The sequence below is a fragment of the Oncorhynchus keta genome, chromosome 4, assembly GCF_023373465.1.
Source record: "Oncorhynchus keta strain PuntledgeMale-10-30-2019 chromosome 4, Oket_V2, whole genome shotgun sequence".
In the NCBI taxonomy this organism is placed as follows: Eukaryota; Metazoa; Chordata; class Actinopteri; order Salmoniformes; family Salmonidae; genus Oncorhynchus; species Oncorhynchus keta.
In genome coordinates, this window is record NC_068424.1 from 49,981,698 (window position 1) to 50,008,087 (window position 26,390).

Here is a 26,390-nt window from a genome sequence, read left to right on the forward strand (position 1 = left end):
CCTAGTGGGTTAACTGCCTGTTCAGGGGCAGAATGACAGATTTGTACCTTGTCAGCTTGGGAGTTTGAACTTGCAACGTTCCGGTTACTAGTCCAACGCTCTAACCACTAGGCTACCGCTCTAACCACTAGGCTATCTTCTGTATACCACCCCTACCCTGTCACAACACAAATTATTGGCTCAAATGCATTAAAAAGGAAATAAATAAACTTTTAAGATGGCATACCTGTTAATTTAAATGCTTTCCAGGTGACTACCTCATGAAGCTGGTTGAGAGAATGCCAAGATTGTGCAAAAATGTCATCAAGGCAAAGGTGGCTACTTTGAAGAATCTCAAATATAAAATATATTTTGATTTGCTTAACTCTTTTTTGGTTACTACATGATTCAATACGTGTTATTTCATAGTTTTGATGTCTTCACTATTACTCTACAGTGTAGAAAATAGTACAAATAAAGCAAAGCCCTTGAATGAGTAGGTATGTCCAAATTTTTGACTGGTATTTTATATGTACAGTATATATATTTTTTACCCAAAAATATATGGCCTATTGGAAATTATGCAGCTGATCTTTTTTTGGTTGCCTACTTTTGATTTGACTGCTAATTACAGTATAATAATGAAGTTAAAAAACTAAAAAAAAAGAGATTTTCACAGGGGGGGGAGCTGAACTTGGTGAACACTAAACGTGTGTTCTTCTTCTATGGCGGTCCTCAAACAAACGTTAAAGGTGCAGTCATCTTTGGTATGACACTACAAGCTTGGCACACCTGTATTTGGGGAGTTTCTCCCATTCTTCTCTCCAGATCCTCTCAAGCTCTGTCAGGTTGGATGGGGAGTGTCGCTGCACAGCTATTTTCAGGTCTCTCCAGAGATGTTTGATCGGGTTCAAGTCTGGGCTCTGGCTAGGCCTCTCAACGACATTCAGAGATTTGTCCCGAAGCCACTCATGCGTTGTCTTGGCTGGGTGCTTAGGGTTGTTGTCCTGTTGGAAGGTGAACCTTCGCCCCAGGTTGAGGTCCTGAGCACTCTGGAGCAGGTTTTCATTAAGGATCTCGCTGTACTTTAATCCGTTCATCTTTCCCTCGATCCTGACTAGTCTCCCACTGCCTGCCACTGAAAAACATCCCCACAGCATGATGCTTCCACCACCATGCTTTACTGTAGGAATGATGGCAGGTTTCCTCCAGACGTGACGCTTGACACTCGGGCTAAAGAGTTTCTCATGGTCTGAGAGTCCTTTACGCACCTTTTGGCAAACTCCAAGCGTACTGTTGTGTGCCTTTTACTGAGGAGTGGCTTCCGCCTGGCTACTCTACCAAAAAAAGGCCTGATTGGTGGAGTACTGCATAGATGGTTGTCCTTCTGTAAGGTTCTCCCATCTCCACAGAGGAACTCTGGAGCTCTAGTATAGTATATGCCATTTAGCTGACGCTTTTATCCAAAGCGACTTACAGTCATGTGTGCATACATTCTACGTATGGGTGGTCCCGGGAATCGAACCCACTACCCTGGCGTTACAAGCGCCATGCTCTACCAACTGAGCCACAGAAGGACCTCTGTCAGCGACCAGCGGGTTCTTGGTCACCTCCCTGACCAAGGCCCTTCTCCCCCGATTCCTCAGTTTGGTTGGGTGACCAGTTCTAGGAAGAGTCTTGGTGGTTCCAAACTTCTTCCATTTAAGAATGATGTAGGCCACTGTGTTCTTGGTGACCTTCAATGCTGCAGAAATGTTTTGGTACCCTTCCCCAGATTTGTGCCTCGACACAATCCTGTCTCGGAGCTCTACGGACAATTCCTTCGACCTCATGGCATGATTTTTGCTCTTACATGCACTGTCAACTGTGGGACCTTTATATAGACAGGTGTGTGCCTTTCCAAATCATGTCCAATCAATTGAGTTTACCACAGATGGACTCAAATCAAGTTGTAGAAACATCTCAAGGATGATCCATGGAAACAGGATGCACCTGAGCTCAATTTCGAGTCTCATAGCAAAGGGTCTGAATACTTATGTATATAAAGTATACGTTTTTTATTTTAATTAATTTTCAAACATTTCTAAAAACCGGTTTTCGTTTTGTCATTAGAGTGTAATGTGTGTAGATTGATGAGGAACATTTTTAATTTAATCCATTTTAGAATAACGTAACGTAACAAAATATGGAAAAAGTGAAGGGGTCTGAATACTTTCTGAATGCACTGTAATAATAATGTTGCTATTTTGGGTAAAACATGATTTTAAAGGTTTATTCAATGTGAAAATGAAGCAGTTTTTTACCAGTTGTTTTACAACTGATTTGACAAAATGTCATCACATGCAATGACTGACTTGCCACATGGTGCCTGTCTGGGAACACATTTGTTACACATTTGTTTATAAATATTGTAACCATAGGATGAAATATCTGGCCAAATAAGGGATATAGTATACAATTACACACAAAAATTAAAACATTTTTAAAAAATGTAATAGCTAAGTATTTGTGTATTTTGCCTCTTGCATTATTTCCACAATAGAATAATGCTCCACATTATTATTTAATTTTACTAAATTATTTGCACGGGGTTTTGTTATTTACTTGTGGAAACTACTGGTATTTTTTTCTCAGAAAAGTAGGGAAATAGAGCAGAGGGAATGCACCTGCTGCGGAAAACGTCTGAAGCTATTTGTCGCCCCACCGCTGTCACAAATTTTCCATATCTTCCGGGATGTGATGATTATAACCAACGCTGAAAGTCAACAGTTTCAGAGTGCAGGAAAGAGACTGGAAGGTAGACTGTGGGAGTCACGCTGACACATTGCAGCAAAGGGTTGAGCGGTAAGTTGAGTTTGTTGTGATCTATAACATTCATTCAAACGGTTTTATTGAATTACAGTTGCAATCCAAAAAATGTTTACACGACAGTAAATTGTTGAATACCTTTTCCTGATATGGGAAACCTCACTTAGGAATGATTTACGATCCTCGATTCATTGACGTTGCGAACAAACGATATACCCGTGCACTTGTTTTGTCCGCTACCAGTCTGCTCTGAAAGTTGTATTATTCCATTTGATTATTTTTCACCTCCTCCCTCCCAAGATTTGGGAACGAAAGTGGTATGGTCAATTAATTTGAATCACAATCGAAGTGAAGTTTTCGATTTTTCTCAATGGAATTAAAACATCGTCTGGACAGGTGTTTAAAATATATTTTTTGAGACTGACAAATCTTCTGTGAACTCTATTTGCGCTCGCTCATTTCTTATTCAGCAGATCATGTGTGTTGATAAACAACTGCGCTTTTTCAATAATGTCCAATTAACTGGATGTGTTGCCAACACAATATTAAATCCAGACACATCATGCATTGTCTCTAGGCCTACAATAGATTTGTTTGATTACATTTGGGCTGTTAGAAAAAATACAGTATGCTACAACAAAACAATCAAATGTAGCCTACTGCATTTTTTTGTCAAGTCCTTTTGGCAAATGAGGTAAATGACATACTTTGAAATAGTCCTACATTTGCTGTTAGACTTACATTACTTATTGAGTTACTGTCAAGAAAATTGCACATTAAACTATGCTATTCTCATACATTGTTAAATTGGAATTAACTTTCCTTTTATTATAGCCTATACCCACAATGAGACTATGTTTACACAGGCAGCCCAAATCTGATATTTTGGCAAAGAATCTGATCGGTCAAAATACCAATTGGTGGCAAAAACTTCAAAATTGGGCTGTAAACACAACATAAGATGCCCTGGAAAAGCACTTTATGTGGAGTTTTCTTTCCTGTATTCACTTTTTTTTATTTTTTATTAACGTTGGTATTCGTACAATTTGTCCTCACTCTTTCTGTTGATCTCCTTCTTAGTGTCTATTGACTCTAGAAATATCCCAGGGCACTGTCATCTTTGTTTCTGTGACACACACATTCCCTTGAAGTAGGCAGCTGCCTGCTGAGCTGCCCTACAAGGCATTGTACACTTCTCAAATGTGAGTCAATTGGCCTCAAGCGTTAAAACAATGAGGAAAAGTTTTCTCTCCAAAGTTCTGCGTGAGTGACACAGCATAGCACACAAACACTGTGGTAATGAGGGTTATGGAATTGAAATCAAGTTTTTTTTTCTCTGCTTAAACTCACTCAACATTATTAGAATTAGAAAAACTTTATTGTCCACCCAATGTGTCTTTGGCTTCACAACATAAAAACAGACATTAAAAGCCATCAGGACTCCATCATCCTCAAAAATAATAAACTATACGAACTACAAAAGTGCAAGTGCAGTTTCCCGTTAGACGGCTATACATTGGTCTAAAAGCCACAATCAACATCAAGAATTCCTAGTAAAAAATACATCATCATTAAGACTGAAGGGCACCTGATCACCTCCATGATTAAATAATTCATATGTACGTACATCAGGATCTGAGACCATTATCAACAACTTGGGTCAAATTACTTTTTATAGATATTCTTAGATATCTCCTCCCTGAGGGGAGCTTTTCAAAATGGAAATAGTGGATGGGTCATTAGCTATAGTCAGTGCTTTGCTCTGAGTGCTCAGCACTTGTAGTGCCTTTAGAAAGTATTCATACCCCTTGACTTATTCCACATTTTGCTGTGTTACATCATGAATTCAAAATGGATTTAAATCATTTTTTCCACTCACCCAGCTACACAAAATACCCCATAATGACAAAGTGAAAACATGTTTTAGAAATGTTTGCACATTTATTGAAAATGACATTTTCACTCTAATCAATACTTTGTAGAAACACCTTTGGAGCCAATTGCAGCTTTGAGTCGTCTGTATCAGCTTTTCACATTTGGAATTGTTTTTTTTCTCCCATTCTTCCTTGCAGATTTTCTCAAGCTCTGTTAAGCTGTAGGCCGTCATTGTAAATAATAATTTGTTCTTAACTGACTTGCCTAGTTAAATAAAAAATAAATAAAGGCTAGGCGGGGAGTGGCGGAGAACAGCAATCTTCAAGTCTTTCCACAGATTTTCAATGGGATTCATGTCTGGGATTTGGATGGGCCACTCAAGGACTTACATTTTCCAGCTTTGCTTTGGCTGTTTCCATTGATCATCTTTGAGATGTTTCTACAAGTTAATTCGAGTCCCCTTGTCCAATCAATTGAATTTATCACATGATTTGGAAAGGCACACACCTGTCTATATAAGGTCCCACAGTTGACAGTGCATGTCAGAGCAAAAACCAAGTCATGAGGTCAAAGCAATTAGAGCCGTCCGTAGAGCTCAGAGAAAGGATTGTGACGAGGCACAGATCTGGGGAAGGGTACAATTATATATTTTGTCAGCATTGAAGGTCCCCAAGAACAAAATGGCCTACATCATTCTTAAATGGAAAACGTTTGGAACCACCAAGACTCTTTTTAAAGCCTGCCGCCCAGCCAAACTGAGCAATCGGGGGAGAAGGGCCTTGGTCAGGGAGGTGACCGAGAACCCGATGGTCCCTCTGAGAGAGCTCCAGAATTTCTCTGTTGAGATGGGAGAACATTCCAGAAGGACAACCATCTCTGTAGCACTCCATCAATCAGGCCTTTACGGTTGAGTGGCCAGATGGAAGTCACTCCTCAGTAAAAGGCCTATGAAAGCCCGCTTGGCGTTTGCCAAAAGGCACCTAAAGGACGCTCAGATCATGAGAAACAAGATTCTGTGGTCTGATGAAACCAAGATTGAATGCATTTGGACTGAATGCCAAGCGGTTTTCTATTTTGGATGCTCTCCGCGTGTGTGGTTTCCACCGTGAAGCATGGAGGAGGAGGTGTGATGGTGCTTTGCTGGCGACACTGTCTGTGATTTATTTAGAGTTCAAGGCACACTTAACCAGCATGGCTACCACAGCATTCTGCAGCGATATGCCATCCCATCTGGTTTGCGCTTAGTGGGACTACCATTTATTTTTCAACAGGACAATGACCCAGCACACGGACACCTCCAGGCTGTGTAAGGGCTTTTTGGCCAAGGAGAGTGATGGAGTGCTGCATCAGATGACCTGGCCTCCACAATCACCCTACCTCAACCCAATTGAGATGGTTTGAGATGAGTTGGATCGCAGAGTGAAAGAAAAGCAGCCAACAAGTGCTCAGCATATGTGGGAATTCCCTCAAGACAATTGGAAAAGCATTCCAGGTGACGCTGGTTGAGAGAATGCCAAGAGTGTGCAAAGCTGTCATCAAGGCAAAGGGTGGCTACTTTGAAGAATATAAAATATATCTAAACCCTTTTTTTGTTTACTACATTATTCCATATGTGTTATTTCATAGTTTGTCTACACTATTATTCTACAATGTAGAAAATAGTAAAAATAAAGAAACCTTTTGAATGAGTAGATGTGTCCAAACGTTTGACTGGGTGTGTGTTTGTGTGTGTAAAATCTTGGTCGACCAACAGCCTATCGACCAGTAAATTGGAGTCAGCCCTAGTGTGAATACTAATGTAAATAAGATATTTCTGTATTTCATTCTCAATAAATTGGCAACAATATCTAAAAACATGTTTTCACTTTGTCGTTATGGGGTATTGTGTGGTATTGGTGAGAATGAATATATTTAATTCATTTTGAATTCTGGCTCTAAATGTGGAATAAGTCAAGGAGTATGAATACTTTCTGAAGAAACTGTATATGTTATTGAACTGCTTTTTGAGGTTTGCTAACTATCTTGCTATCCATATTTGCTGCCCTGGACAGTTGTTGTCCTCTTCTTGGCACTTTCCATACCATGTGGTCAACAATACTTTTGTACACTATTTCTCGAATGTGCTGGCTCACACTGAAACTATTCCTGAGCAGATAAAAATGTTGCCTTGCCTTAAAAATATAGTGTGTTCACAGTAAATTCAGAGTTGTCAAAAAAATTGAAGTGCCTTTAAAAAAAAAAACAATTAAACGGTCAACTTGACTATTCAATGTCTTCTGAGGTTCTGGATTCACCTAGAGATTGAAGCTCATAACTGGAACATGGCTGATGACAGGCTTGATGTCAGGATTAAACAAATGGTTTAACCAGTGCACTCCACCCGCCGCTCTATGTCCTTAGAGGGTGGGAACCCTGCGATATGCTGAGCTCGTGTTGTTTTTAGCTTTCCTGTTCAAATTCCCTCAAGCAAACGTTCACCCTGTCAAAGGGGTTTAAAACCTCAAGGATCCTGGATCCTATTTGTCATCATCTATCTATTCTTCTATATGCGTGCCAGCGCCTGTCAAAGTAAGATTAGGTAGAGACTATTTTCCCAAGTCATCCTGTTATAATTTACTATAGGATGACATGTCGAAATAAAATCACTATCTGTATGTCAACAAATGTTAATTTATGTTTGTGTACCTGACTCAAAGCTCAAGATACACTTAGGCAGGGCTGTTTTCTTTCCCTGCAAAGGATTCTCTACATGATGTAAGCATATACAGTACAGCGTTATAGGCTTAGTTTGTTAAAGGTGTTGTAGGTTGGTGTTTACTCCAGTGGAAATGACACCGTACTGTACATCCTGGTGAGATTTACACAGTGTACAAAACATTAGGAATACCTTCCTAATATTGAGTTGCACCCCCATTTGCCCTCAGAACAGCCTCAATTCCTCAGGCCATGGACTATAAAAAGTGATGGCATTCCTCCAATGCTTGCCACAGTTGTGTCAAGTTGGATGCATGTCCTTTGGGTGGTGGACCATACTTGAGACATAAGGGAAACTGTTGAGCATGAAAACCCCTGCAGTGTTGCAGTTCTGTGTTCGTCTGGCACCTACTACTAAACCCCTTTCAAAGGCACTTAAATCTTTTGTCTCGCCCATTCACCCTCCATGTCTCAACTTAATTAAAAGTCCTTCTTTAACCTGTCCCCTCCCCTGTATCTACTGATTTAAAAAAAAGGGGGATTTAACAGGTTACATCAATAAAGGATCATAGCTTTCACCTGGATTTACCTGGTCAGTCTGTCTTGGAAATGTTCCACTAGTCCACCTTCACTCTGGTTTGTCTGCAGCAGGGCCATCTCAGGGTGTTGGCACTAAGCTAGGTCACTGTGTTGTCTGGGTCTGTCCATTCTTGCCAGCTCCATCTTCCTAATTACCCAGCCAGCTCCAGCAAGGCAGAGTGAGAGGCTTCTGACACTGTGGCAGCAGCCTCTCTGCATGGAGGCTCACTAGTGGAGGAGGTAAGGGTAACACCATCCACTAACAGTCCCCTTTGTCTGTATGTCTGCTAGTCCTGCACAGTCTACCCCTCTCTACCTGTCTCTGTCCTTTCCCCTCACAGCAAGCCCTCCCATTGTTTAAACGCGCACTCTCTCCTGCAGTGGTCCACTGTAATGCTGTGCTCTTTCTGAGTAGCCTGTACTGTATGTGAGGTCGTTGCTCATGTACTGAAAGTGGGTCCTCCATTAAATGGACATTAGCTGGGGAAAAAGCCTCCAATCAGCTTTACTCCACCTTCAATGCTGCTGATGTTTGGGATCAGGACTTTCACACTGGTTTTTACTGTGATATCATGAGGGATTTCAAATGTAAGGTATGGTGCTTGGTAAAGAAGGACAAAGGCATTTTCAGGCAGAAACCACAAAGGACAAGTTATAGATGGATAAAACGTGTTCCCATTTTGTGCCTTCTGAACTCAGCCCTGTTCTCTTCTTTGGCAAGCAGGAGCCTGTCTGGCCTAGGGTTATAATCCCTAAGGGGTTAGCCTGGGACGGAGGTGCAATGCCACAGGCTGCAGACATGGTTAATGTGGCCTTCCTGACTGACTCGGAGCGGGAGTTGATCCTGGAGGTGCTGCGGAGGGACGAGGAACTGAGGCAGGCTGAAGAGCACCGTGTCCGGTGAGAACTCCCCTCCCGAGCTGCGTCTCAATAGTCCTAAAGTGGCTTCCTCCTGCTGTTGTCTCATTTCCGTAATCTGATCTAAAAAGACAGGGATACAGTGCATGCTGGTGGCAATCTAGCATTCACCTCAACTCAGTATTTCACGAGTGCAGATGGAGGCAGTCACTAGACTTTCAACATCCAGTTATGCAAAGATGTCAACACAGACACCAATAGGCAAGGGTCTAACCAATGCCACCCCCCCTGTTGTTTTAGGAAGCTGAAGACGGAGCTGCTGGACATTATGAGGAAGGGCGCCAAGCGTAGCAGTGGGAAGTACAGTGAGCGTAGCTGCAGACGCTGCCAGGAACCACTTGGTCCACTATCTGCCGGCTCCAGCCAGTGTAGGGCATGCAAACACCAAGTGTGCCACAACTGCTGCTCAGTGTGCCCCAATGGATCCTGGGTGTGCAGTGTGTGTGCTAAAGAGGCGTAAGAGTCTATTTCTCTGTACTGTACATCCCTGTGTTTGCTGTATCTATATGCAAAGTGTGATGTTTTTGTTCATGTCAAAGACTCTCACTGTACAACGCCCACGAGGAGACGATAATACTTTCAGCGGGTTTACATTTCGTGGATGCACGCTATGCATATCTGAAGCATTCTAAACTTGTGTAAAAAATATATTTTTCTGTGTTTATTTTTACAACGTTGTCGCACTGTCAGCATGTCACCCTTAGAGTTGTGGTCCATATATTTGATGATGTTTTAACGTGGTGGTAATGTGTGGTGTTATTTTCTCCAGTGATCTAAAGAAGGTCACCGGAGACTGGTTCTATGACCAGCGAGTCAACCGCTTCTTCACCACCCCTGGACACGACATAGTGAGGACTTCCCTCAAAAAGAGGCCCCCACGTGAGTCCAGGAACCACCAAGTTGTGGGCAACGCTCTATTCAATTGGAAACCCTAAACGACTTTCACTGCTGGTGCAGAGTGGAATGTCATTGTCAGTGGTGTGGCAGCATAGCAATTTGTCCTATTTTTCTCTACTCAATTTCAATATTGATATGTAAGCAGCTCCGTTACTGCGTAGCTTTTGTTTATGGCACTTTTTTCAATGGCACTTCCCAGTAAGGAAATCCCTGTCTGAATGAATGAAGCCACTGTCAGCATATTACCAGTTGCCTGTCATGCTAAAGCTTGGTGTTCTGTTTTAGTGAGGAAGAGGGAGAACATGGGAGCGCTCCTGTTGAACCCCAGCCAGCCCACCACCCCTGTTCCCCGACCCAGACTGAGGGACCTAGCAGCCTCCAACGAGTGAGTCCTATTTTTATCTGGGGTGACAACACATGCTTTACAATCAATAGTGTGATGCAGTTACTGTAATATGTGGATGGAGTTTCAATTCAACATATGACATTTTGACACTGTTATTTCAACCTTCTCAGTCTGCTAGACGAAGTCTCCGAAGAATCCGTGGGAGTTAAGACCAAGGAGCAGCAGGAGCAACAGCAGCACAGGGACAATGAGCCTGCAGAGAAAGCCAGCCTGAGCAGTGTCATGACAGAGACGGAGTCCTCTCTTGGGACTCCTCTCTTACCAAGGTAAGTCTACATCCAAACAAATAGGCCTATAGAATTAGCGCTACATGCTAACAAAACTGCTTTTGGGATGTCTGCTCATTATGAATGGTGTTTATGATCCAGGAAGGAGGAGAGCACAGGTCAGTCTAGTCCAACAGGGACCAGTTTGAATGGTCTAGTCAAAGCTGACCTCGTCAGTAGCCACAGCCCCACCTCGGATGCAGACACGGTAAGGAGACCGTTTACCTATCAATCAGGTGTTGGGGTCAGTTCCATTTTAGTGCAGTCGGCAAGTGAAAAGTCCACATGAAAAATAATGGAATTGACCCTAACCCTGTATTAGTCCTCATGTCTCCAGCCAATACATATTATACTGTCACACCTGACTGTAACCCCTCTTTCCATAGTCCTCCGTAGTAAGTCGTAGTAGTGTTAGTTCTGGCACGGGGTCTGTCGCATTGGAAGATGGCGGCCTGTTCAAGAAGAGCGTCAGACGAGTTCAGAAACCCTCCGGTGAGACTCTTGTCGCCTCGGTAGCCCTGACTCCCAAACTCTATTCAAATATAGTTTTGTTTTAAGGGCATCTGGCCTGCTTGAGTTAACAAAGACATGCTTCATTTGAATGCGTCTCCATGGGTTTCACTCAGAATTCACGTCTGTGCTGGACCTGCGTGAGGAGGGGGCTGAAGCATCAGAGGGCTTTATGGGTGACCGGAGCAAGTCGGTGCCTGGGCTCAATGTGCCAGTGAGCAGTACCTCTTCCTCATTACAGACTAATGCATAAGGCTTCACTATACTACAAAATACGTCCTTATAGTGCTAGTATCGGTGAGAGATGCAGTTGCATTGTATTTTTCATGATTTTAAATGGTTTGCTGTGCTTGCAGGATGATGAGGAGGATGAAGACATTGATAACTTGGTGAGCATCCATAGAAAGGTGTGCTCAAGTACCTCAAATCTTCACGGCTCCAAGGTAAATGCATGCGATTCTCACTTATCCTCACTTATCCTATTTTCAAAGGTTCTAGTTAGTGTGTGATGCTATTTTTAGAGTTCCTCAAGATATTTATTGAACCAGAACTTTGAGACAATTCAGGATATCCTGGTTTGTGTTGTGAGCTGCTGCCTAATTAAGTTACCATGGCAACAAAAGCTCATGCTCAAAGTTGCTTCAGGGCATGCAAATTTGACTGACCTGATTTATTGTCACAGGCCTCGTTTGTGTGCTTTCCAGGAAGTTTATGTTACTTGATTGAATATGTTACATTTACCTCTCTGGTCACAATTTTAGCTCATTTTGAATTCCAAGTTATAGAATTGTAGTCAATATGAATGCATTTAAACCAACTACTAACAGAAGTGTGTGTGTGTGTGTGTCCACCACAGAGTACACTGGGCAGTCTGATGAGTATTTACAGTGAGGCAGGAGATTATGACAGCGTGGAGGTGAGCGGGGACATCGTGTTCTCTATCAGCTACGATGACACCACCCAGAGCCTGGCCGTCCTCGTCAAGGAGTGTCACTCGTTGGCCCACGGGGACGCCAGACGCCAGCGCTCAAACCCGTGAGTGTCCCCTCAGGACTAGGGTTTAACAGTTGTCTCAGTAGGAAATGATGGGTGCATCTCAATAATGTTTCCTCTCCTTCATATCCCCACATCTGAAAACACTGGGTGGATGAAAGTCAGGGTGGATGCCGCTCTGGAATATTCTTTCAACGAAGCTGCTTTACACTATTCAGATGCATTCCATCATGTCATTGCCAACAGTGATAGTATCCCACACTCCTTCAAGTGAGACCAACACTATTCTACCGTAGGTTGCAATGAGTCTCGTCATGTTTTTATGATGACAGTAGACGAGATGCGTTGTAGAGAATGATTCCCAGTAATCCTGTTGTTCACTCTAGACACACACTTCAGTGTTATTACTGTATGACATAATGTAGATCAGGTTTCCCAACTGGCGGCCCGTGGGCCAAATGTGGTTTTATTTTGCCCCCCCCAATTTTCTGAGCAACTTTTATTTACTGTTGAACATAACACTAAAAACACCAGGAAATCCTCTACAAGTGATTTTAATTGAAGAAATTGGTTCAAGTATTCCCATACATAATAGAGAGAACCATGTGATTGTATACAAATGTAAGCAAGGTTTGAATTGATTTTTAGTCAAACATATCTGTTTGGGCTTTTTGTGGTCAGTTTGCCGTTTACAAATTATTTGTATTTATGTTCCGGCCCTCCGACCATCCACTCAAGAACAAATTGTCCCGCAACTGAATCTAGATGATGATCCCTGACGTAGATCATCTTAGATAAGACCCTGTCCTGTTTACAAAATGTTTGATGTGCCCAGGGGTCATTATCAGAGTTCCAAAAGGAAGAATTGTAAAGGTTACATTTAACGGAAGAAAAATAATTCTACATTTGTAGTTTGGAAATGTAGACACTTTATATTTTGACTTAAATAACAGAACAAAAATAGAAACGCAACAATTTCAAAGATTTTACTCAGTTAAAGTTCATATGACAAAATCAGTCAGTTGAAATAAATAAATTAGGCCATAGTCTATGGATCTCACATGACTGGGAATACAGAAATGCATCTGTTGGTCACAGATACCTTAAAAGAAATGGGCCTCACAATGGGCGTCAGGTACTCGTCACGGTATTTCTGTGCAATAAAATGCAATTGTGTCCTTGTCCATAGCTTATGCCTGCCCATACCACAACCTCACCGCCACCATGGGGCACTCTGTTCACAATGTTGACATCAGCAAACCTCTTTCCCACACGATGCCATACATACAAATTCTCTAAAATGACATTGGATGAGGCTTATGGTAGAGAAATTAACATTTAATTCTCTGGCAACAGCTCTGGTGGACATTTCTGCAGTCAGCATGTCATTGTGTCCTGTGACAACTGCACATTTTAGTGGCCTTTTATAGTGTCCAGCACAAGGTGCACCTGATGATCATACTGTTTAATCAGCTTCTTGATATGCCACACCTGTCAGGTGGATTGATTATCTTGGCAAAGGATAAATGTTCACTATCACAGATGTAAACCAATTTGTGCACAAAATTTGAGAAATACATTTTTTGGGGCATATGGACAATTTATGGGATCTTTTATTTCAGCTCATGAAACATGGGACAAACACTTGACATGCGTTTTTATATTTTTCTTCAGTATAGTTTATTGGTATTGCAGGACCAGATGGGATATGGCTTCATTTGAACTCTTTAACATGTAGGAAAATATTCATGTTTTTTTGTCCTGCAGGTATGTCAAGTGCTACCTTCTCCCTGACAAGTCTCGCATTGGCAAGAAAAAAACCAGCATTAAACATAACACAGTGGACCCCACTTACAATGAGACCCTAAAGGTGATGGCCTCTCTGGAACTGCAGTAGAATTAGATGAACACTGATGAACTTTAACCCTGTATACATCCCTTATTACTCAATGGGCGGTTGTTAAGTTGATAATGCCGCCTCCTTCAGTAGGCAGTAAGATTGATATTGGCATTCAAGATAAGGAGAGTTAATCGCCGTTAGTGAAAGACAAACAAATATTGATTTTGTTGCTGCCCTTTTTTTAAAACTCTGAGTATAGTGAACAAGCAACTCTGATGCCAGAGAGGGTGGGTGGAAACCTTTACTAAGATGTAGTTGACGGATCAGTGAGCGCAGGGTGTCACTCTCTCACTTAATCTCTTCTCCTCATTCAGTTTTCCATCAGTCGCTCCCAGGTGCTCAATCGTTCCCTCCAGCTCTCCGTCTGGCACCATGCCCGCTTGGGCCGTAATGCCTTCCTTGGAGAGGTGGAGGTGCCTCTGGACTGCAGGAACCTCGACGCAGGCCACGAGGAGTGTGTGGCGTTCGTGGGAAAAGTAAGCCTGAATAGTCTCATCACTAGGGCTCAGTTGTTCATGGTCAGGTCACATGGTCAGAAAACATCAATCACTAAATGTATTTCTAATCTACAGTACAACCCTGTGGTCTAGTGGTTTTACTGACTATTATCCTCTATAGGCGTCACCACTGCAGTCCTCTGCCTTCTCTCAGTACAAAGGAGAACTGTTGATTTCCCTGAAGTATGTCTCGACCAAGAATTCACCCACTGAAAAGACCAAAGGTAGGAGTGCCCGTGTCGACAGAACAAACTAACAGAAAAGTTCAGTCAGCACTATCTGTGTCAGACCAATCCCTACCAGTGGCTGTCTGACACCACTATCTCCCCTAGGCAAGAGACTCTCTCTAGGCAAGAAGACAAAGACGGAGCAGGGAGGGGAGTTGCACGTCTTGATCAAAGAGGCCAAGAACCTGACGGCAATGAAAGCAGGGGACACGTCGGATTCCTTTGTGAAAGGGTTAGCTTGGTGGCATGATGTCACTAACTCTCTACATTCACTCTAACAGAGATACATTTTGTTTCATCATCCTCACTTGAGATTGTGCAACTCCTGCTCATTTTAAGAACATTTTTCAGCCACCTAGCCTTCATCAAAATGTAATCCTTCTCACTCATGCTTTTAAACCTAGGTACTTGTTGCCATCGAAGGCCAAGTCCACTAAGAGGAAGACTCCGGTGGTGAAGAAAACTCTGAACCCTCACTACGACCACACATTTGTGTACAAAGACTTGACCCTAGACCAGCTAAGTGGGATGTGGCTAGAGCTGACAGTGTGGGACCGGGAGGCCATGTCCAGTAATGACTTCCTGGGTGGGGTTCGACTCAGCACAGGCACAGGTAATGACACAACACCTTTTTATCTTCCTGGGTGGGGTTTCGACTCAGCAAAGCCACAATTAATGACACACAACACCGTGTTGATTTATGGCGGGGAAGTCTCAGTTTATATCCATTGGCAGTATTGCTCTACCGTTTTACGTGTTTGATTTACTATTCTGTTGCAGGTCACCTATTTTTCCAATGTTAAAGTTGGTAGTAAGGTGAAGCTACCTCAGTTTAAATTACTAAGAGCAGTAGGCCTATTGTTAAAATAAATCTCATTCCCTGACATTTCTGTCCAAATGTGTGAAGTCTGGTGGACCAAAGCGTCAAACTTGAGCTAATACAGAAAGACCGGGAGTAACTCACGGTGCAGATAGCATTGGCTTAATCTATCAAACAATCCCACAACACCTAATGGTCACACCCACTTAGGCCAACTTTGAATCATTATCCCAGGCTTATATGCGCAATAGCCTGGGGACGAAGTTAGGACAGGACAGACTTACTTTAGTTCACTGTTTTTCTGGTGCCCTTCTTTTCAGCCACACTGAAGGTTGGGAAGGAGGAAGTGGAGGCGGATTCTACAGGGGAGGAGGTGACTCTGTGGCAGAAGATGATGCAATACCCTGACTCGTGTGCAGAGGGCACTCTTCCATTACGCTCCTCTATGGGCAAGAGCAAGTGAAGACGCCACACTACCTCGTAACCTGAAAGAAGAGCTATGGAGACAGGGCAATCCCTCAACTTTATATCACCATCATTCTATAAAAAAATAAAAATAGACTGTCTAACCGCAGGCACTATTACGACACTATTGGCCTAAAACAAGTGATTTGAAAGCATAGTGTAAATTCACCTGATAGCTTGAGGTTTTTGATAGAGGTATCATTTCATATTTTTAAATGTAAGGTTGTCTACTATACAAATACTTTTTGAGATCAATCGACACTAACCAAAGTTGTGATCAAATTGAAAAACTCTTGTTTAATTGACATTTTATCGAAGCTGAATTCTATCCATGTTCAGCAAACCACTCATTAACTGTGGCGCTTCATGGGGGTTGCTGGTGTTTCAGTTTCAGGCAGAATCTCTGTTCCACTCTTAAGGCATTGAACCAGTTTTGGTCCATGTCACCTTGGGTTATTATTCATGGTAATTGAAAACTACTGTGCATATGATTTTTAAATATGTATGTAAATATTACCAGTTGCACAAAGTGAAGGAGACTCATTTTATTTAAACTTTTATGCTCCTTTGAGTCCTATGACTATCAAATATTTAATTCACCAAATAAATAAAAAATATGAAGTGACTGAACCTTTAACCATCCATGTTTGTTATACCCGTCTGTGCAGTATGGAAGGTGAAGAAGAACAATCTCTATACTTTTAGATGAAGAGATCTTAGCCTGTTTTTCAGGTTTATCAGCCAATGGAAACATTTGACTAGCAGAGCTGTTATCTGTTTTCTTGTTTCTCTCTCTTTTCTGGGCCAGCTTTCCTCTGAGCTGATATCTTTGTAAAAGTGTCTGACCTCTCCAAGCCACCAGGGGGCACTCTTAGTCAGAGGTCTCGAACTCCAACCGCCTCCGTTCTTCTTCGTCCAAAAGGTTATTGTCGATGTATGAGAAGAGCTCATCGGATGTGGTGGGTGTGAGGAATCTCTCGTGGTCCAAACCATCCTTGTCCAGCAGCACCATGTTGAAGTAGGATCCGGAAAGCCTGCCTGTACCACAGTACGAGATGACCATTTCGTGTCAAGTCAGTGATGGTGTATTACATTGCCTGAAGATGCAGTGCAGCCAACATGATTGAACACTCTTAACAAATGGATCAATAGTCACTTTATTAATGATGTTTACATATCTTGCACTACTCATCCCAGATGTATATACTGTATTTTATACCGTCTATGCTGGTCGGTCATGGCCCATCCATATTTATATGTACATGTTCATATTCCATCCCTTTACTTAGATTTGTGTGTATTAGGTAGTTGTGAAATTGTTAGATATTGCTGCACTGTCGGAACTAGAAGCACAAGCATTTCACTACACTCGCAATAACATCTGCTAACCATGTATGTGAACAATACAATTTGATTATGTGAAGTCACCTTACCTTAGACCCTCAATGACCTCAGTGTCCAGGTGACGTCCCTTGATGTGGCCCACTTCTCGAGGAGGGGACCCGAGCAGCTCAATCACTGTCACTCCTCTTATGTCCAGACCACAATCTGCATTCTCGGCATGAAAACACCCAAAGCATGGTCACAATTCATACAAACGAGGTGCTCATATTTCATTCACTAAACAGCTATTTATTAAGTCCTGTAGTAACTACCATTGTTGAGAGCAGAAATTCCCTGACTTGCAGATGATACCCAAACCATCCCGGTGTCTCGGACTCACCTGTACCATAAGGTTCTGGAGCTTGTAGTCTCCATGGGCTACGTTAGGTGCCGACACAATCAGAAGCCTCCTCTTCTCGTAGAACCGGTCCAGGAGCCCAGAAGCTGTATCCACATCTGTTTTAAACTCTATTTCACAGTACACATGCACACACCATCAAAAACAGTATGGTTGTTGGTATAATCACTTTACATGTATGGGTTCAGTTGAAGACAACAAACCAGATGGCCATGCTCTGTCATTGGTTCTCAATACTAACGGACGCACTCAGCAGGGGCCTCAGTCCAGCTGTGGTCGAACTGGCAGACACGGCTGGAGATCCCCCTCCTCTCCTGGCCCCTGTTACAGTGGTACTCGCACACCGCCCGTAGTTGTTCCTGTCAGAGTCACAGGTGAGGTAACCATGGAGAGGGGGCTTGAGGACTGGACACCTCCTGACTGGGGAGAGACGGAGAGCAGGATCTCTATTGTTAACAAAGCAATTGCTGATCTAGCATCAGTTTAGGATTTAAGATGATATGGACATAGGGACATGATCCTTGATCAGCACTCCTACTCTGAGACGCTATAGGGGAATTCCGTTTTTATGCACTTTTCTACCTATGAGTATTGTGACCTTGAACTTAAGCATGACAATAGCATGCTATTCACCCACTATTTGTTTTCCCGGGGTGGAGATGGAATAAATGAAGGTGTGTTGGAGGTGTGTCTTCAGATACACCGTATTCTGACCTTGACCTACACTAAATGACCAAAAGTATGTGGCCACCTGCTCGTCAAATATCTCATTCCAAAATCATGGGCATTAAATATGGAGTTGGTCGCCCAGGTAATGCTATAACAGCCTCCACTCTTCTGGGAAGGCTTTCCACTAGAGTTTGGAACATTGCTGTGGGGGACTTGCTTTCATTCAGCCACAAGAGCATTAGTGAGGTCGGGCACTGATGTTGGGCAAATAGGCCTGGTTTACAGTCGGCGTTAAAATACATCCCAAATGTGTTCATTGGGGTTGAGGTCAGGGCTCTGTGCAAGCCAGTCAAGTTCTTCCACACCAATCTCAACAAATAATTTCTGTATGAACCTTACTTTGTGCATGGTAACATTGTCATGCTGAAACAGGAAAGGGACTTCACCAAACTGTTGCCACAAAGTTGGAAGCACAGCGCTAAGATTTCCCCTCATTGAAACTAAGGGGCTTAGCCTGAACCATGAAAAACAGCCCCAGACCATTATTCCTCCACCAAACTTTACAGTTGGCACTATGCAGTCGGGCAGGTAGCGTTCTCCTGGCATCCACCAAACCCAGATTCATCCCTCGGAGTGCCAGACGGTGAATCATGATTCATCAGTCCAGAGAACGTGTTTCCACTGCTCCAGAGTCCAATGGCGGCAAGCTTTACACCACTCTAGCCAACGCTTGGCATTAGCCTGCTCGGCCATGAAAACCCATTTCATGAAGCTGACGAACAGTTCTTGTGTTGACGTTGCTTCTAGAGGCAGTTTGGTAGTGGTGTTGCAACCGAGGACAGTCGATTTTTACACGCTTCAGTGGCCCCGTTCTGTGAGCTTGTGTGGCCTACCACTTTGCGGCTGAGCCGTTGTTGCTCCTAGACGTTTCCACATCACAATAACAGCACTTACAGTTGACCGGGGCAGCTCTAGCAGGGTAGAAATTTGATGAACTGACTTGTTGGAAACGAGGCATCCTATGATAGTGCCACGTTAAAAGTCACTGAGCTCTTCAGTAAGGCCATTCTGCTTCCCATGTTTGTCTATGGAGATTGCATGGATGTGTGCTCGATTTTATACACCTGTCAGCAACGTGTGGCTGACATAGCTGAATCGACTCATTTAAAGTTTACCATGGGTTGAAGAATGTGGAAATTTCCTTTTGTGCGTAAAGGCTCTCCAAACCTTTTTTTTAATGATTCATAAATACTTACCTAAACCTAAATAATCTATGTTTTTCAGTGGCAGGGACTGGGAGACTAGTCAGGATCGAGGGAAAGATGAACAGAGCAAAGTACAGAGAGATCTTTGAGGAAAACCTGCTCCAGAGCACTCGGGACCTCAACTTGGGGCGAAGGCTCACCTTCTAACAGGACAATGACCCTAAGCACACAACCAAGACAACGCAGGAGTAGCTTCAGGACAAGTCTCTGAATGTCCTTGAGTGGCCTAGCCAGAGCCTGGACTTGAACCCGATCGAACATCTCTGGAGAGACCTGAAAATAGCTGTGCAGCGACAGTCCCCATCCAACCTGACAGAGCTTGAGAGGATCTGCAGAGAAGAATGGGAGAAACTCCCAAAACCCAGGTGTGCCAAGCTTGTAGAGACATACCCAAGAAGACTCGAGGCTGTAATTGCTGCCAAAGGTGAGTAAAGGGTCTGAATACTTATGTAAATAAGGTGTTTCCGTTTTTGAAAACATTTGCTAAAATGTCTAAACAGTTTTTGCTTTGTCATTATAGGGTATAGTGTGTAGATTGACAAAAAAATAACAATTTAATCAATTTTAGAACAAGGCTCTAACATAACAAAATGTGGAAAAAGTCAAGGGTTCTGAATACTTTCCAAATGCACTGTTTGTTTGTCCAGTAAGTCATGTGCTGTGTGCCGGATAATGTTCATCCCCTCTTCAAAGTTGGTATCTGGCCCCTGGCCTCTCAGTGTTACACTGCAAACAGACAAAGAACACCACGTGATTTACCTCCTGATAAAGCACAGGGGAAGAAGGAGGGAATCTTAAATTGTTTTTTTATTTTTTAAATGTAAGGACTGTCATACTCCAGTGTTTCATGTGCCGTTTCCGAAGCAACGGGGGTTAAATGTTAACATCCTCTGTTGGTCTGGGTCAATTGAATCAATTAATCTTTTGAGTGAGGGGAACTTTGAAGATAAGAAATATCTATTGGTCTTGGTTTTGAGACAAAGACAGAAAAAGGAAATGAAACGTGGAAAGAGCGGTACTAGATGAGTGTCTGTGTTGTGTTTGTGTGGGTGGGAGACATGCCCATGGGAGCTGCCGGGGCTTATAAAAGTTAGAAACAAAACGGCACTGGAAAAACAATTAGCTTGGATTCCAAATATTTTTAGACATTTTTGCTGTGCTTACAGGGTGCATGCATCTCATTAACTCATGGAAATAAAATGTTAAAAAACTGCTGACTTAATTACCACTGACTTTGACCATTCACTTACCTCCAGGCATATCAAACCAAACACCACCTGGGTTTCACACCACAGTGAAAAAGCATTCATGAATCATGTCAGTATACGTGGACGTGCTGACTAAACACATGAGCTATACCTGCACAGATGGACTCTGCCCCACTCCAGGACCCCTCATCCAGACAGGTACGAGAGTGGTCCCCCTCGATCCGGTACCCCAGCTCACAGATGTAGCCACAGCTGGAGTCCACCACATAACCCTGGGTGCAGTGGTACGTGCCATGCCAGATCAGGTGCAGCACATTGCAACGAACCTCTGTGGAGTCACCATAGTCAACAAGATAGACCCTGAGTATAACAAACATTAGGAAGACCTTCCTAATACTGAGTGGCATAACCCCCTCAGAACAGCCTCAGTTCCCGTAGTTGTTCCTGTCAGGGAGTCACAGGTGAGGTAACCATGGAGAGGGGGATGTCTTTGAGGACTGGACACCTCCTGACTGGGGAGAAACCCAGAGCAGGATCTCTAAATTGTTAACAAACAATTGCTGATCTAGCATCAGTTTAGGATTTAAGATGATATGGACATTGGGACATGATCCTTGATCAACACTCCTACTCTGAGATTCGCTATAGGGAATTCCTTTTTCATGCACTTTTCTACCTATATATTGTGACCTTGAACTTAAGCATGACAAACAGCATGACCATTCACCCACTATCTTTTTCCGCTGTGGAGATGGAATAAATGAAGGTGTGTTGGAGGTGTGTCTTCAGCCACACTCAAGGTACTAAATGATATCATGACCTACACTAAATGAAAACAGTATGTGGCCACCTGCTCGTCAAATATCTCATTCCAAAATCATGGGCATTAAATATGGAGTTGGTCTCCCAGGTAATGCTATAACAGCCTCCACTCTTCTGGGAAGGCTTTCCACTAGAGTTTGGAACATGCTGCCTGGTTCACTTGCTTTGCATTCAGCCACAAGAGCATTAGTGAGGTCCTCTGGGTCACTGATGGGGGTGCAAACAGGCCTGGTTTACAGTCTCGGGCGTTAAAATACATCCCAAATGTGTTCATTGGGGTTGAGGTCAGGGCTCTGTGCAAGCCAGTCAAGTTCTTCCACTGTGCTATCTCAACAAATAATTTCTGTAGCACTTACTTTGTGCCTCCAACATGTCATGCTGTAAAACAGGAAATGGACTTCACCAAACTGTTGCCTGCAAAGCATGGAAGCATCACCACCCTGGATGGTTCCAACCTTGAATATGTGGACATCTATAGTACCTAGGTGTCTGGCTAGACTGCAAACCATTCCAGACTCAAAAACATCTCCAATCAGAAATCAAATATTCCTCCATTCCGCAACAAACTCCTTCACAGTTGGCACTATGCAGTAAAACTGACTATCCTACCGTTCTCCTGGCATCTACAAAATGGCTTCAAACCCACTCAGAAACTTCATCCCTCAGTGCCATCCGTTTTGAATCATGATTCAACACTCTACTCAGTCCAGACACCTATACCACCCACCACTGCGACTTGTATGCTCTAGTCGGCTGGCCCTCACTACATATTCGAGACCCACTGGCTCCAGGTCATTTACAAGTCCATGCTAGGCAAGCTTTATCCAGTTCACTGGTCACGCTTGGCATTACCCCGTGCACGCGCTCAGCAGGTGTATTTCACTGAAGCTGAAAGCCAACACCTCTTGTGTTGACGTTGCTTCCAGTACTCTGTTTGGTACTGGTGTTGCAACCGAGCTGAAGTTGAGACTTTTATCTCCCTCACCAGTGGCAAACATCAGCTATAACAAACATTAGCTGAAGACTTCCATAATCTATAGGTAAATAGCTCACCCCACCTGCCTCATTCCCATACTGTTTTTATACTGTTTTTATTTATTTACTTTTCTGCTCTTTTGCACAGCCTCAGTTCATCGGGGCAAGAATCTACCTGTAGGATCATTTTCCACAGGGATGATGGCAAAATGTTGACCTCCTCATGCCTTTTGCACACAGTTGTGTCAAGTTGGCTGGATGTCCTTTGGGTTATGGACCATTCTTTGTTTACTCCATGTGAAAACTGTAGTCTGAAAAACCCAGCAGTGTTATCAGTTCTTGTTTCAAAATGAGAACTTGTTCTCAACTAGCCTACCTGGTTTCAAATTTTAATTGCCCAATAAAAAATCAAACACTCTGAATAGCACACATACACAATCCATGTCTCAATTCTCTCAAGGCTTACAAATCTTTCTTTAACTTGTCCCCTCCCCTTCATCTACACTGACTGAAGTGGATTTAACAAGAGACACGAATAAGGGATCATAGCTTGCACCTGGATTCACCTGGTCAGTCTGTCATGGGAAGAGCAGGGCCCTTCATGTTTTGTATACTCTGTGTATATTACTCCTATGAAGGTTTTTTCTAAAGAAAACTCAGGGCCTTTAAAAGAAAAATGAAGAATAGAGGACATGGACAAAAAAAAGACAATCAGCTGTATCTGTCTATAATCAGCCTGTACTCACGGCGGCAGTGACTGGTCCCAGACCAGATGCGGTTGGGCATGCACTGCACCGAGGATCTGCCCAGCGGGTGCCTGGGGTGCTGCGGTAGTTCTCTCCTCGGGGGAAGTGGCAGGTCACATCCCCATTGGCCAGGGTCAGAAAGTGACACCATCTTAGATCTGCATCAAAACAATATTGTTTAAACACACACTGGAACGCAGCGCCAAGACCAATGTGCTACAGACATGCCAAGAGACACTGATTTCAAAACAGTGATGTGGGGTACGTAGATTTCAAATCTGTGTTGTTGATAATGTTAGTGTTGTGACTGTGTGGTTCTCCGTAGTTACTCCTGTAGTTCAGTTGGGGAGTGTAGTACTCCTCCTATGGCACAACCTCATTGTAGCTGCTGTGCATTGTGGTTCCAGAGCCTGAAACCAACGACACACTATTATTAGCTCTAAAATCAGTCATAGCAACAAGGCATAAACAGATGAAAACTATTTGTCAGCTACTAATGTATTTATGGGCGATATGTACTTTCTTTCCCACACATTAACCTACATGTATTTATCAGCTTATTTGTGATACATATGAAATGATTTTGAGGTAGAACATGAAGAGTAGAATAAAGGTCATGCAGGTTCGCACAGCCTGAATCCTGGTCCTTTCCTGAGCCATTTCCATAAAGGGAAGTTGGGAAAAAAAACCTGGTTGGGATCCAAAAGTGAAGTCCAGAGAAAACTAGTACATCTCTGAAAAAGAGCCAGGCTTTCTGGTTTGCTAAAGTTTCATTCAACTCAACGTGAATGTGTTTTAGCGTCACATGGAAGGAAAATAAGATAGCAAAGAAAGTCGGAAAAGGACTTAACTGGGCACACATTGCACTGAATGTGCACTGAGATCATAACACGCCCTCTCCTTCATTTTGAGCGTATTACTGTAACTAGTTAGTGTTTTTGCCTCGTCGTTTTCACTGTAGCTTTAAACCAAGGAGCTGAATCTAACTTTCCATACATTACGTCTCCCTTACCACACTCATTCTTCCCCCTCACCTGTGGTCTATCTTATTTCATAAACCCAAATCTCTTGAAGGATATTAAAAGGGACTCTTCTGTTTAGAAAAAGGGCTGCCGGATTAGATCCCCCCCCCCCTTGTCTCTCCGCTGAGTACTTGTGGTCCAGATACTAGCTTACCCAGTAGACAGAGGCTAGCCAATGTGTAATTTAGACCAATGGAAATTCAACTCATGGTGACAAATCTCAACAACGTTTCTAATGATGGTAATTTGGGCACTTGCAATAGGCTGCTAAATGTACAATGATGTTTACTTACAAACACCTTTCATCAAATGCCTTATTTACAGTCCGACTCTGAATAACACATAAACATGCCCTCAGATTCCTAGCACCCAAGTCTCCCTCGTGATTGCAAATCCAAGTGAGGATAAACAGACTCTTTGGCATTCAAGACAGTTTTACATTTCAGCAGCGATTGAAATCCTTTGTACCATGTCTCATAGTAGACATGCAAGTGGTATCAATATTCAAATATCTCTTTTACGTTATTACACTAATGCAGGCAGCTGCTATGGCCGCCTGCAGGTTGTAAAGCAGATAGACACAGCATGCATCACAGTGAGACCAGCCAGGAACACTTCCCACTGCTCTCGGTGAGGCGGTTGCTTTAAAAGAAAGACATACAATGACCACTGCAGGGAGAACATCCAACTAGGAGAAATGAGTCATTCTGGAGAGGGTGGATTTCACCAGCCGACTATTCACAGCAGCCACACTGCACTCATTTCAATGGATATATTCTCATGTTGAGGTTTAGGAAGTTGATTTCAGATCAGCATCCTTTGTATTTCAGTTGGAAAAGTGTTCAGTTGGAAAAGTGTTCAGTTGGAAAAGTGTTCAGTTGGAAAAGTGTTCAGTTGGAAAAGTGTTCAATAACAGGAGAACATGTGACTAACATGTGACTGTACTGGCAATAATGATTTTATAGTAGTTTACGAAAGTATAGTTTCAAAGTATCTCCGGATATAATCATAACTACTTATTCAGCATGAGGAATAGAATAACATTTGCATGCATTCTGTACATCAAGGCTACTGCCAAGTTTAATCTTTGAGTAAAGAACCAGAATAGTCCAAGTGCAATGTATCTGCCCACTGGTCACAGACGTGAACTTAAGGTATAGTCTACGTTAGTTCAACTGAAATGACGTGATAACAATGTTGATTAAACCCGTGTGTGCCCTGTGGGTGATCTTACCCTCATTGTGTCCCAGCAGCTCTTTGATAAAAGGTCACCAGGAATAGTAAAAAGATATGGAATCGTGACATGACAACACGGTCTTTCCGCGCAATAATTCAGATAAATGTGATACTAGGCACCGACTTTAGCCAATGTGGAGACCATTGACCATAGTCCAGCGCAGAAAGAAAGTAAGGCGAGCTCTAGTCCAGACCATAAGCACGACTAAAACGTAAATTCTCTCCTCTCTCTCTCTCTCTCTCTCTCTCTCTCTCTCTCTCTCTCTCTCTCTCTCTCTCTCTCTCTCTCTCTCTCTCTCATCACTAGTTTAACAGTTATAGCCAAAAAAAAGTTATATTAATAAGGAAACCATTGTCCATGTGCCCAGGAACACCAACGTTACCTGTCTATATTATTATTATTATTGCCCAGTAGCACTCACTTCTGTAGCCATTAAATGTTTTGAAAGGCTGGTCATGGTTCACATCAACACCATATTCCCAGACACTCTGGACCCACCCCAATTTGAATACCGCCCCACAGATGAAGCAAAATCTCTATTGGACTCCACACTGCCCTTTCCCATCTGGATAAAAGTAACACCTACATGACAATGCTGTTCATGGACTACAGCTCTGCTTTGAAGCCATAGTGCCATTCATCACTAAACTAAGGACTCTGGGACTGAACACCTCCCTCTGCAACTGGATCCTGGACTGCCTGACAGGCCACCCTCAGATGCTGATGCTTACACCTATCCATTTGATTAATCGGGGATTCGTCCATTTATAGCTTGATACCTCAATATGACAGACATAACTACATGTATAACTAGCAACATGTAGATGGCCAACTAGCTAGATGGGAAATGGTTGTTGAAAAATGGTTGTAC

At 42.9% G+C, this 26,390-nt stretch overlaps 1 protein-coding gene and 1 pseudogene across 2 annotated transcripts; one reads left to right on the plus strand and one right to left on the minus strand.

The window, feature by feature from the left end:
- The first annotated feature begins 2,626 nt into the window (after window positions 1–2,626).
- LOC118376641 (synaptotagmin-like protein 4) lies at window positions 2,627–16,476 on the plus strand. 2 transcript variants are annotated; one of them, XM_035763383.2, is made up of 18 exons: window positions 2,699–2,823; window positions 8,074–8,175; window positions 8,660–8,835; window positions 9,094–9,309; window positions 9,623–9,732; window positions 10,036–10,135; window positions 10,267–10,422; window positions 10,525–10,630; window positions 10,809–10,914; window positions 11,049–11,146; window positions 11,289–11,375; window positions 11,789–11,967; window positions 13,693–13,795; window positions 14,140–14,301; window positions 14,444–14,546; window positions 14,655–14,781; window positions 14,954–15,162; window positions 15,690–16,476. In XM_035763383.2, the coding sequence occupies exons 3-18, from the start codon at window positions 8,717–8,719 to the stop codon at window positions 15,830–15,832; spliced, it is 2,124 nt and encodes a 707-aa protein (XP_035619276.1). In that variant the 5' UTR covers window positions 2,699–2,823; window positions 8,074–8,175; window positions 8,660–8,716; the 3' UTR covers window positions 15,833–16,476. The 2 variants fall into 2 exon arrangements, with proteins under 2 accessions (XP_035619283.1, XP_035619276.1); XM_035763390.2 differs by lacking the exon at window positions 8,074–8,175 and having other exon boundaries at window positions 2,627–2,823.
- Window positions 16,365–24,760, minus strand: LOC118384023 (sushi repeat-containing protein SRPX2-like; annotated as a pseudogene).
- Window positions 24,761–26,390: the final 1,630 nt, after the last annotated feature.

What these genes read in the sequence shown, in the direction of transcription:
- LOC118376641 (XM_035763390.2), top strand. Translation starts at nt 8,717, where the DNA reads ATGCCACAGGCTGCAGACATGGTTAATGTGGCCTTCCTGACTGACTCG. An exon ending in CTTACAATGAGACCCTAAAG is followed by an intron (nt 13,796 to 14,139) that starts GTGATGGCCTCT and finishes CTCCTCATTCAG; the next exon opens with TTTTCCATCAGTCGCTCCCA. An exon ending in GTGTGGCGTTCGTGGGAAAA is followed by an intron (nt 14,302 to 14,443) that starts GTAAGCCTGAAT and finishes TATCCTCTATAG; the next exon opens with GCGTCACCACTGCAGTCCTC.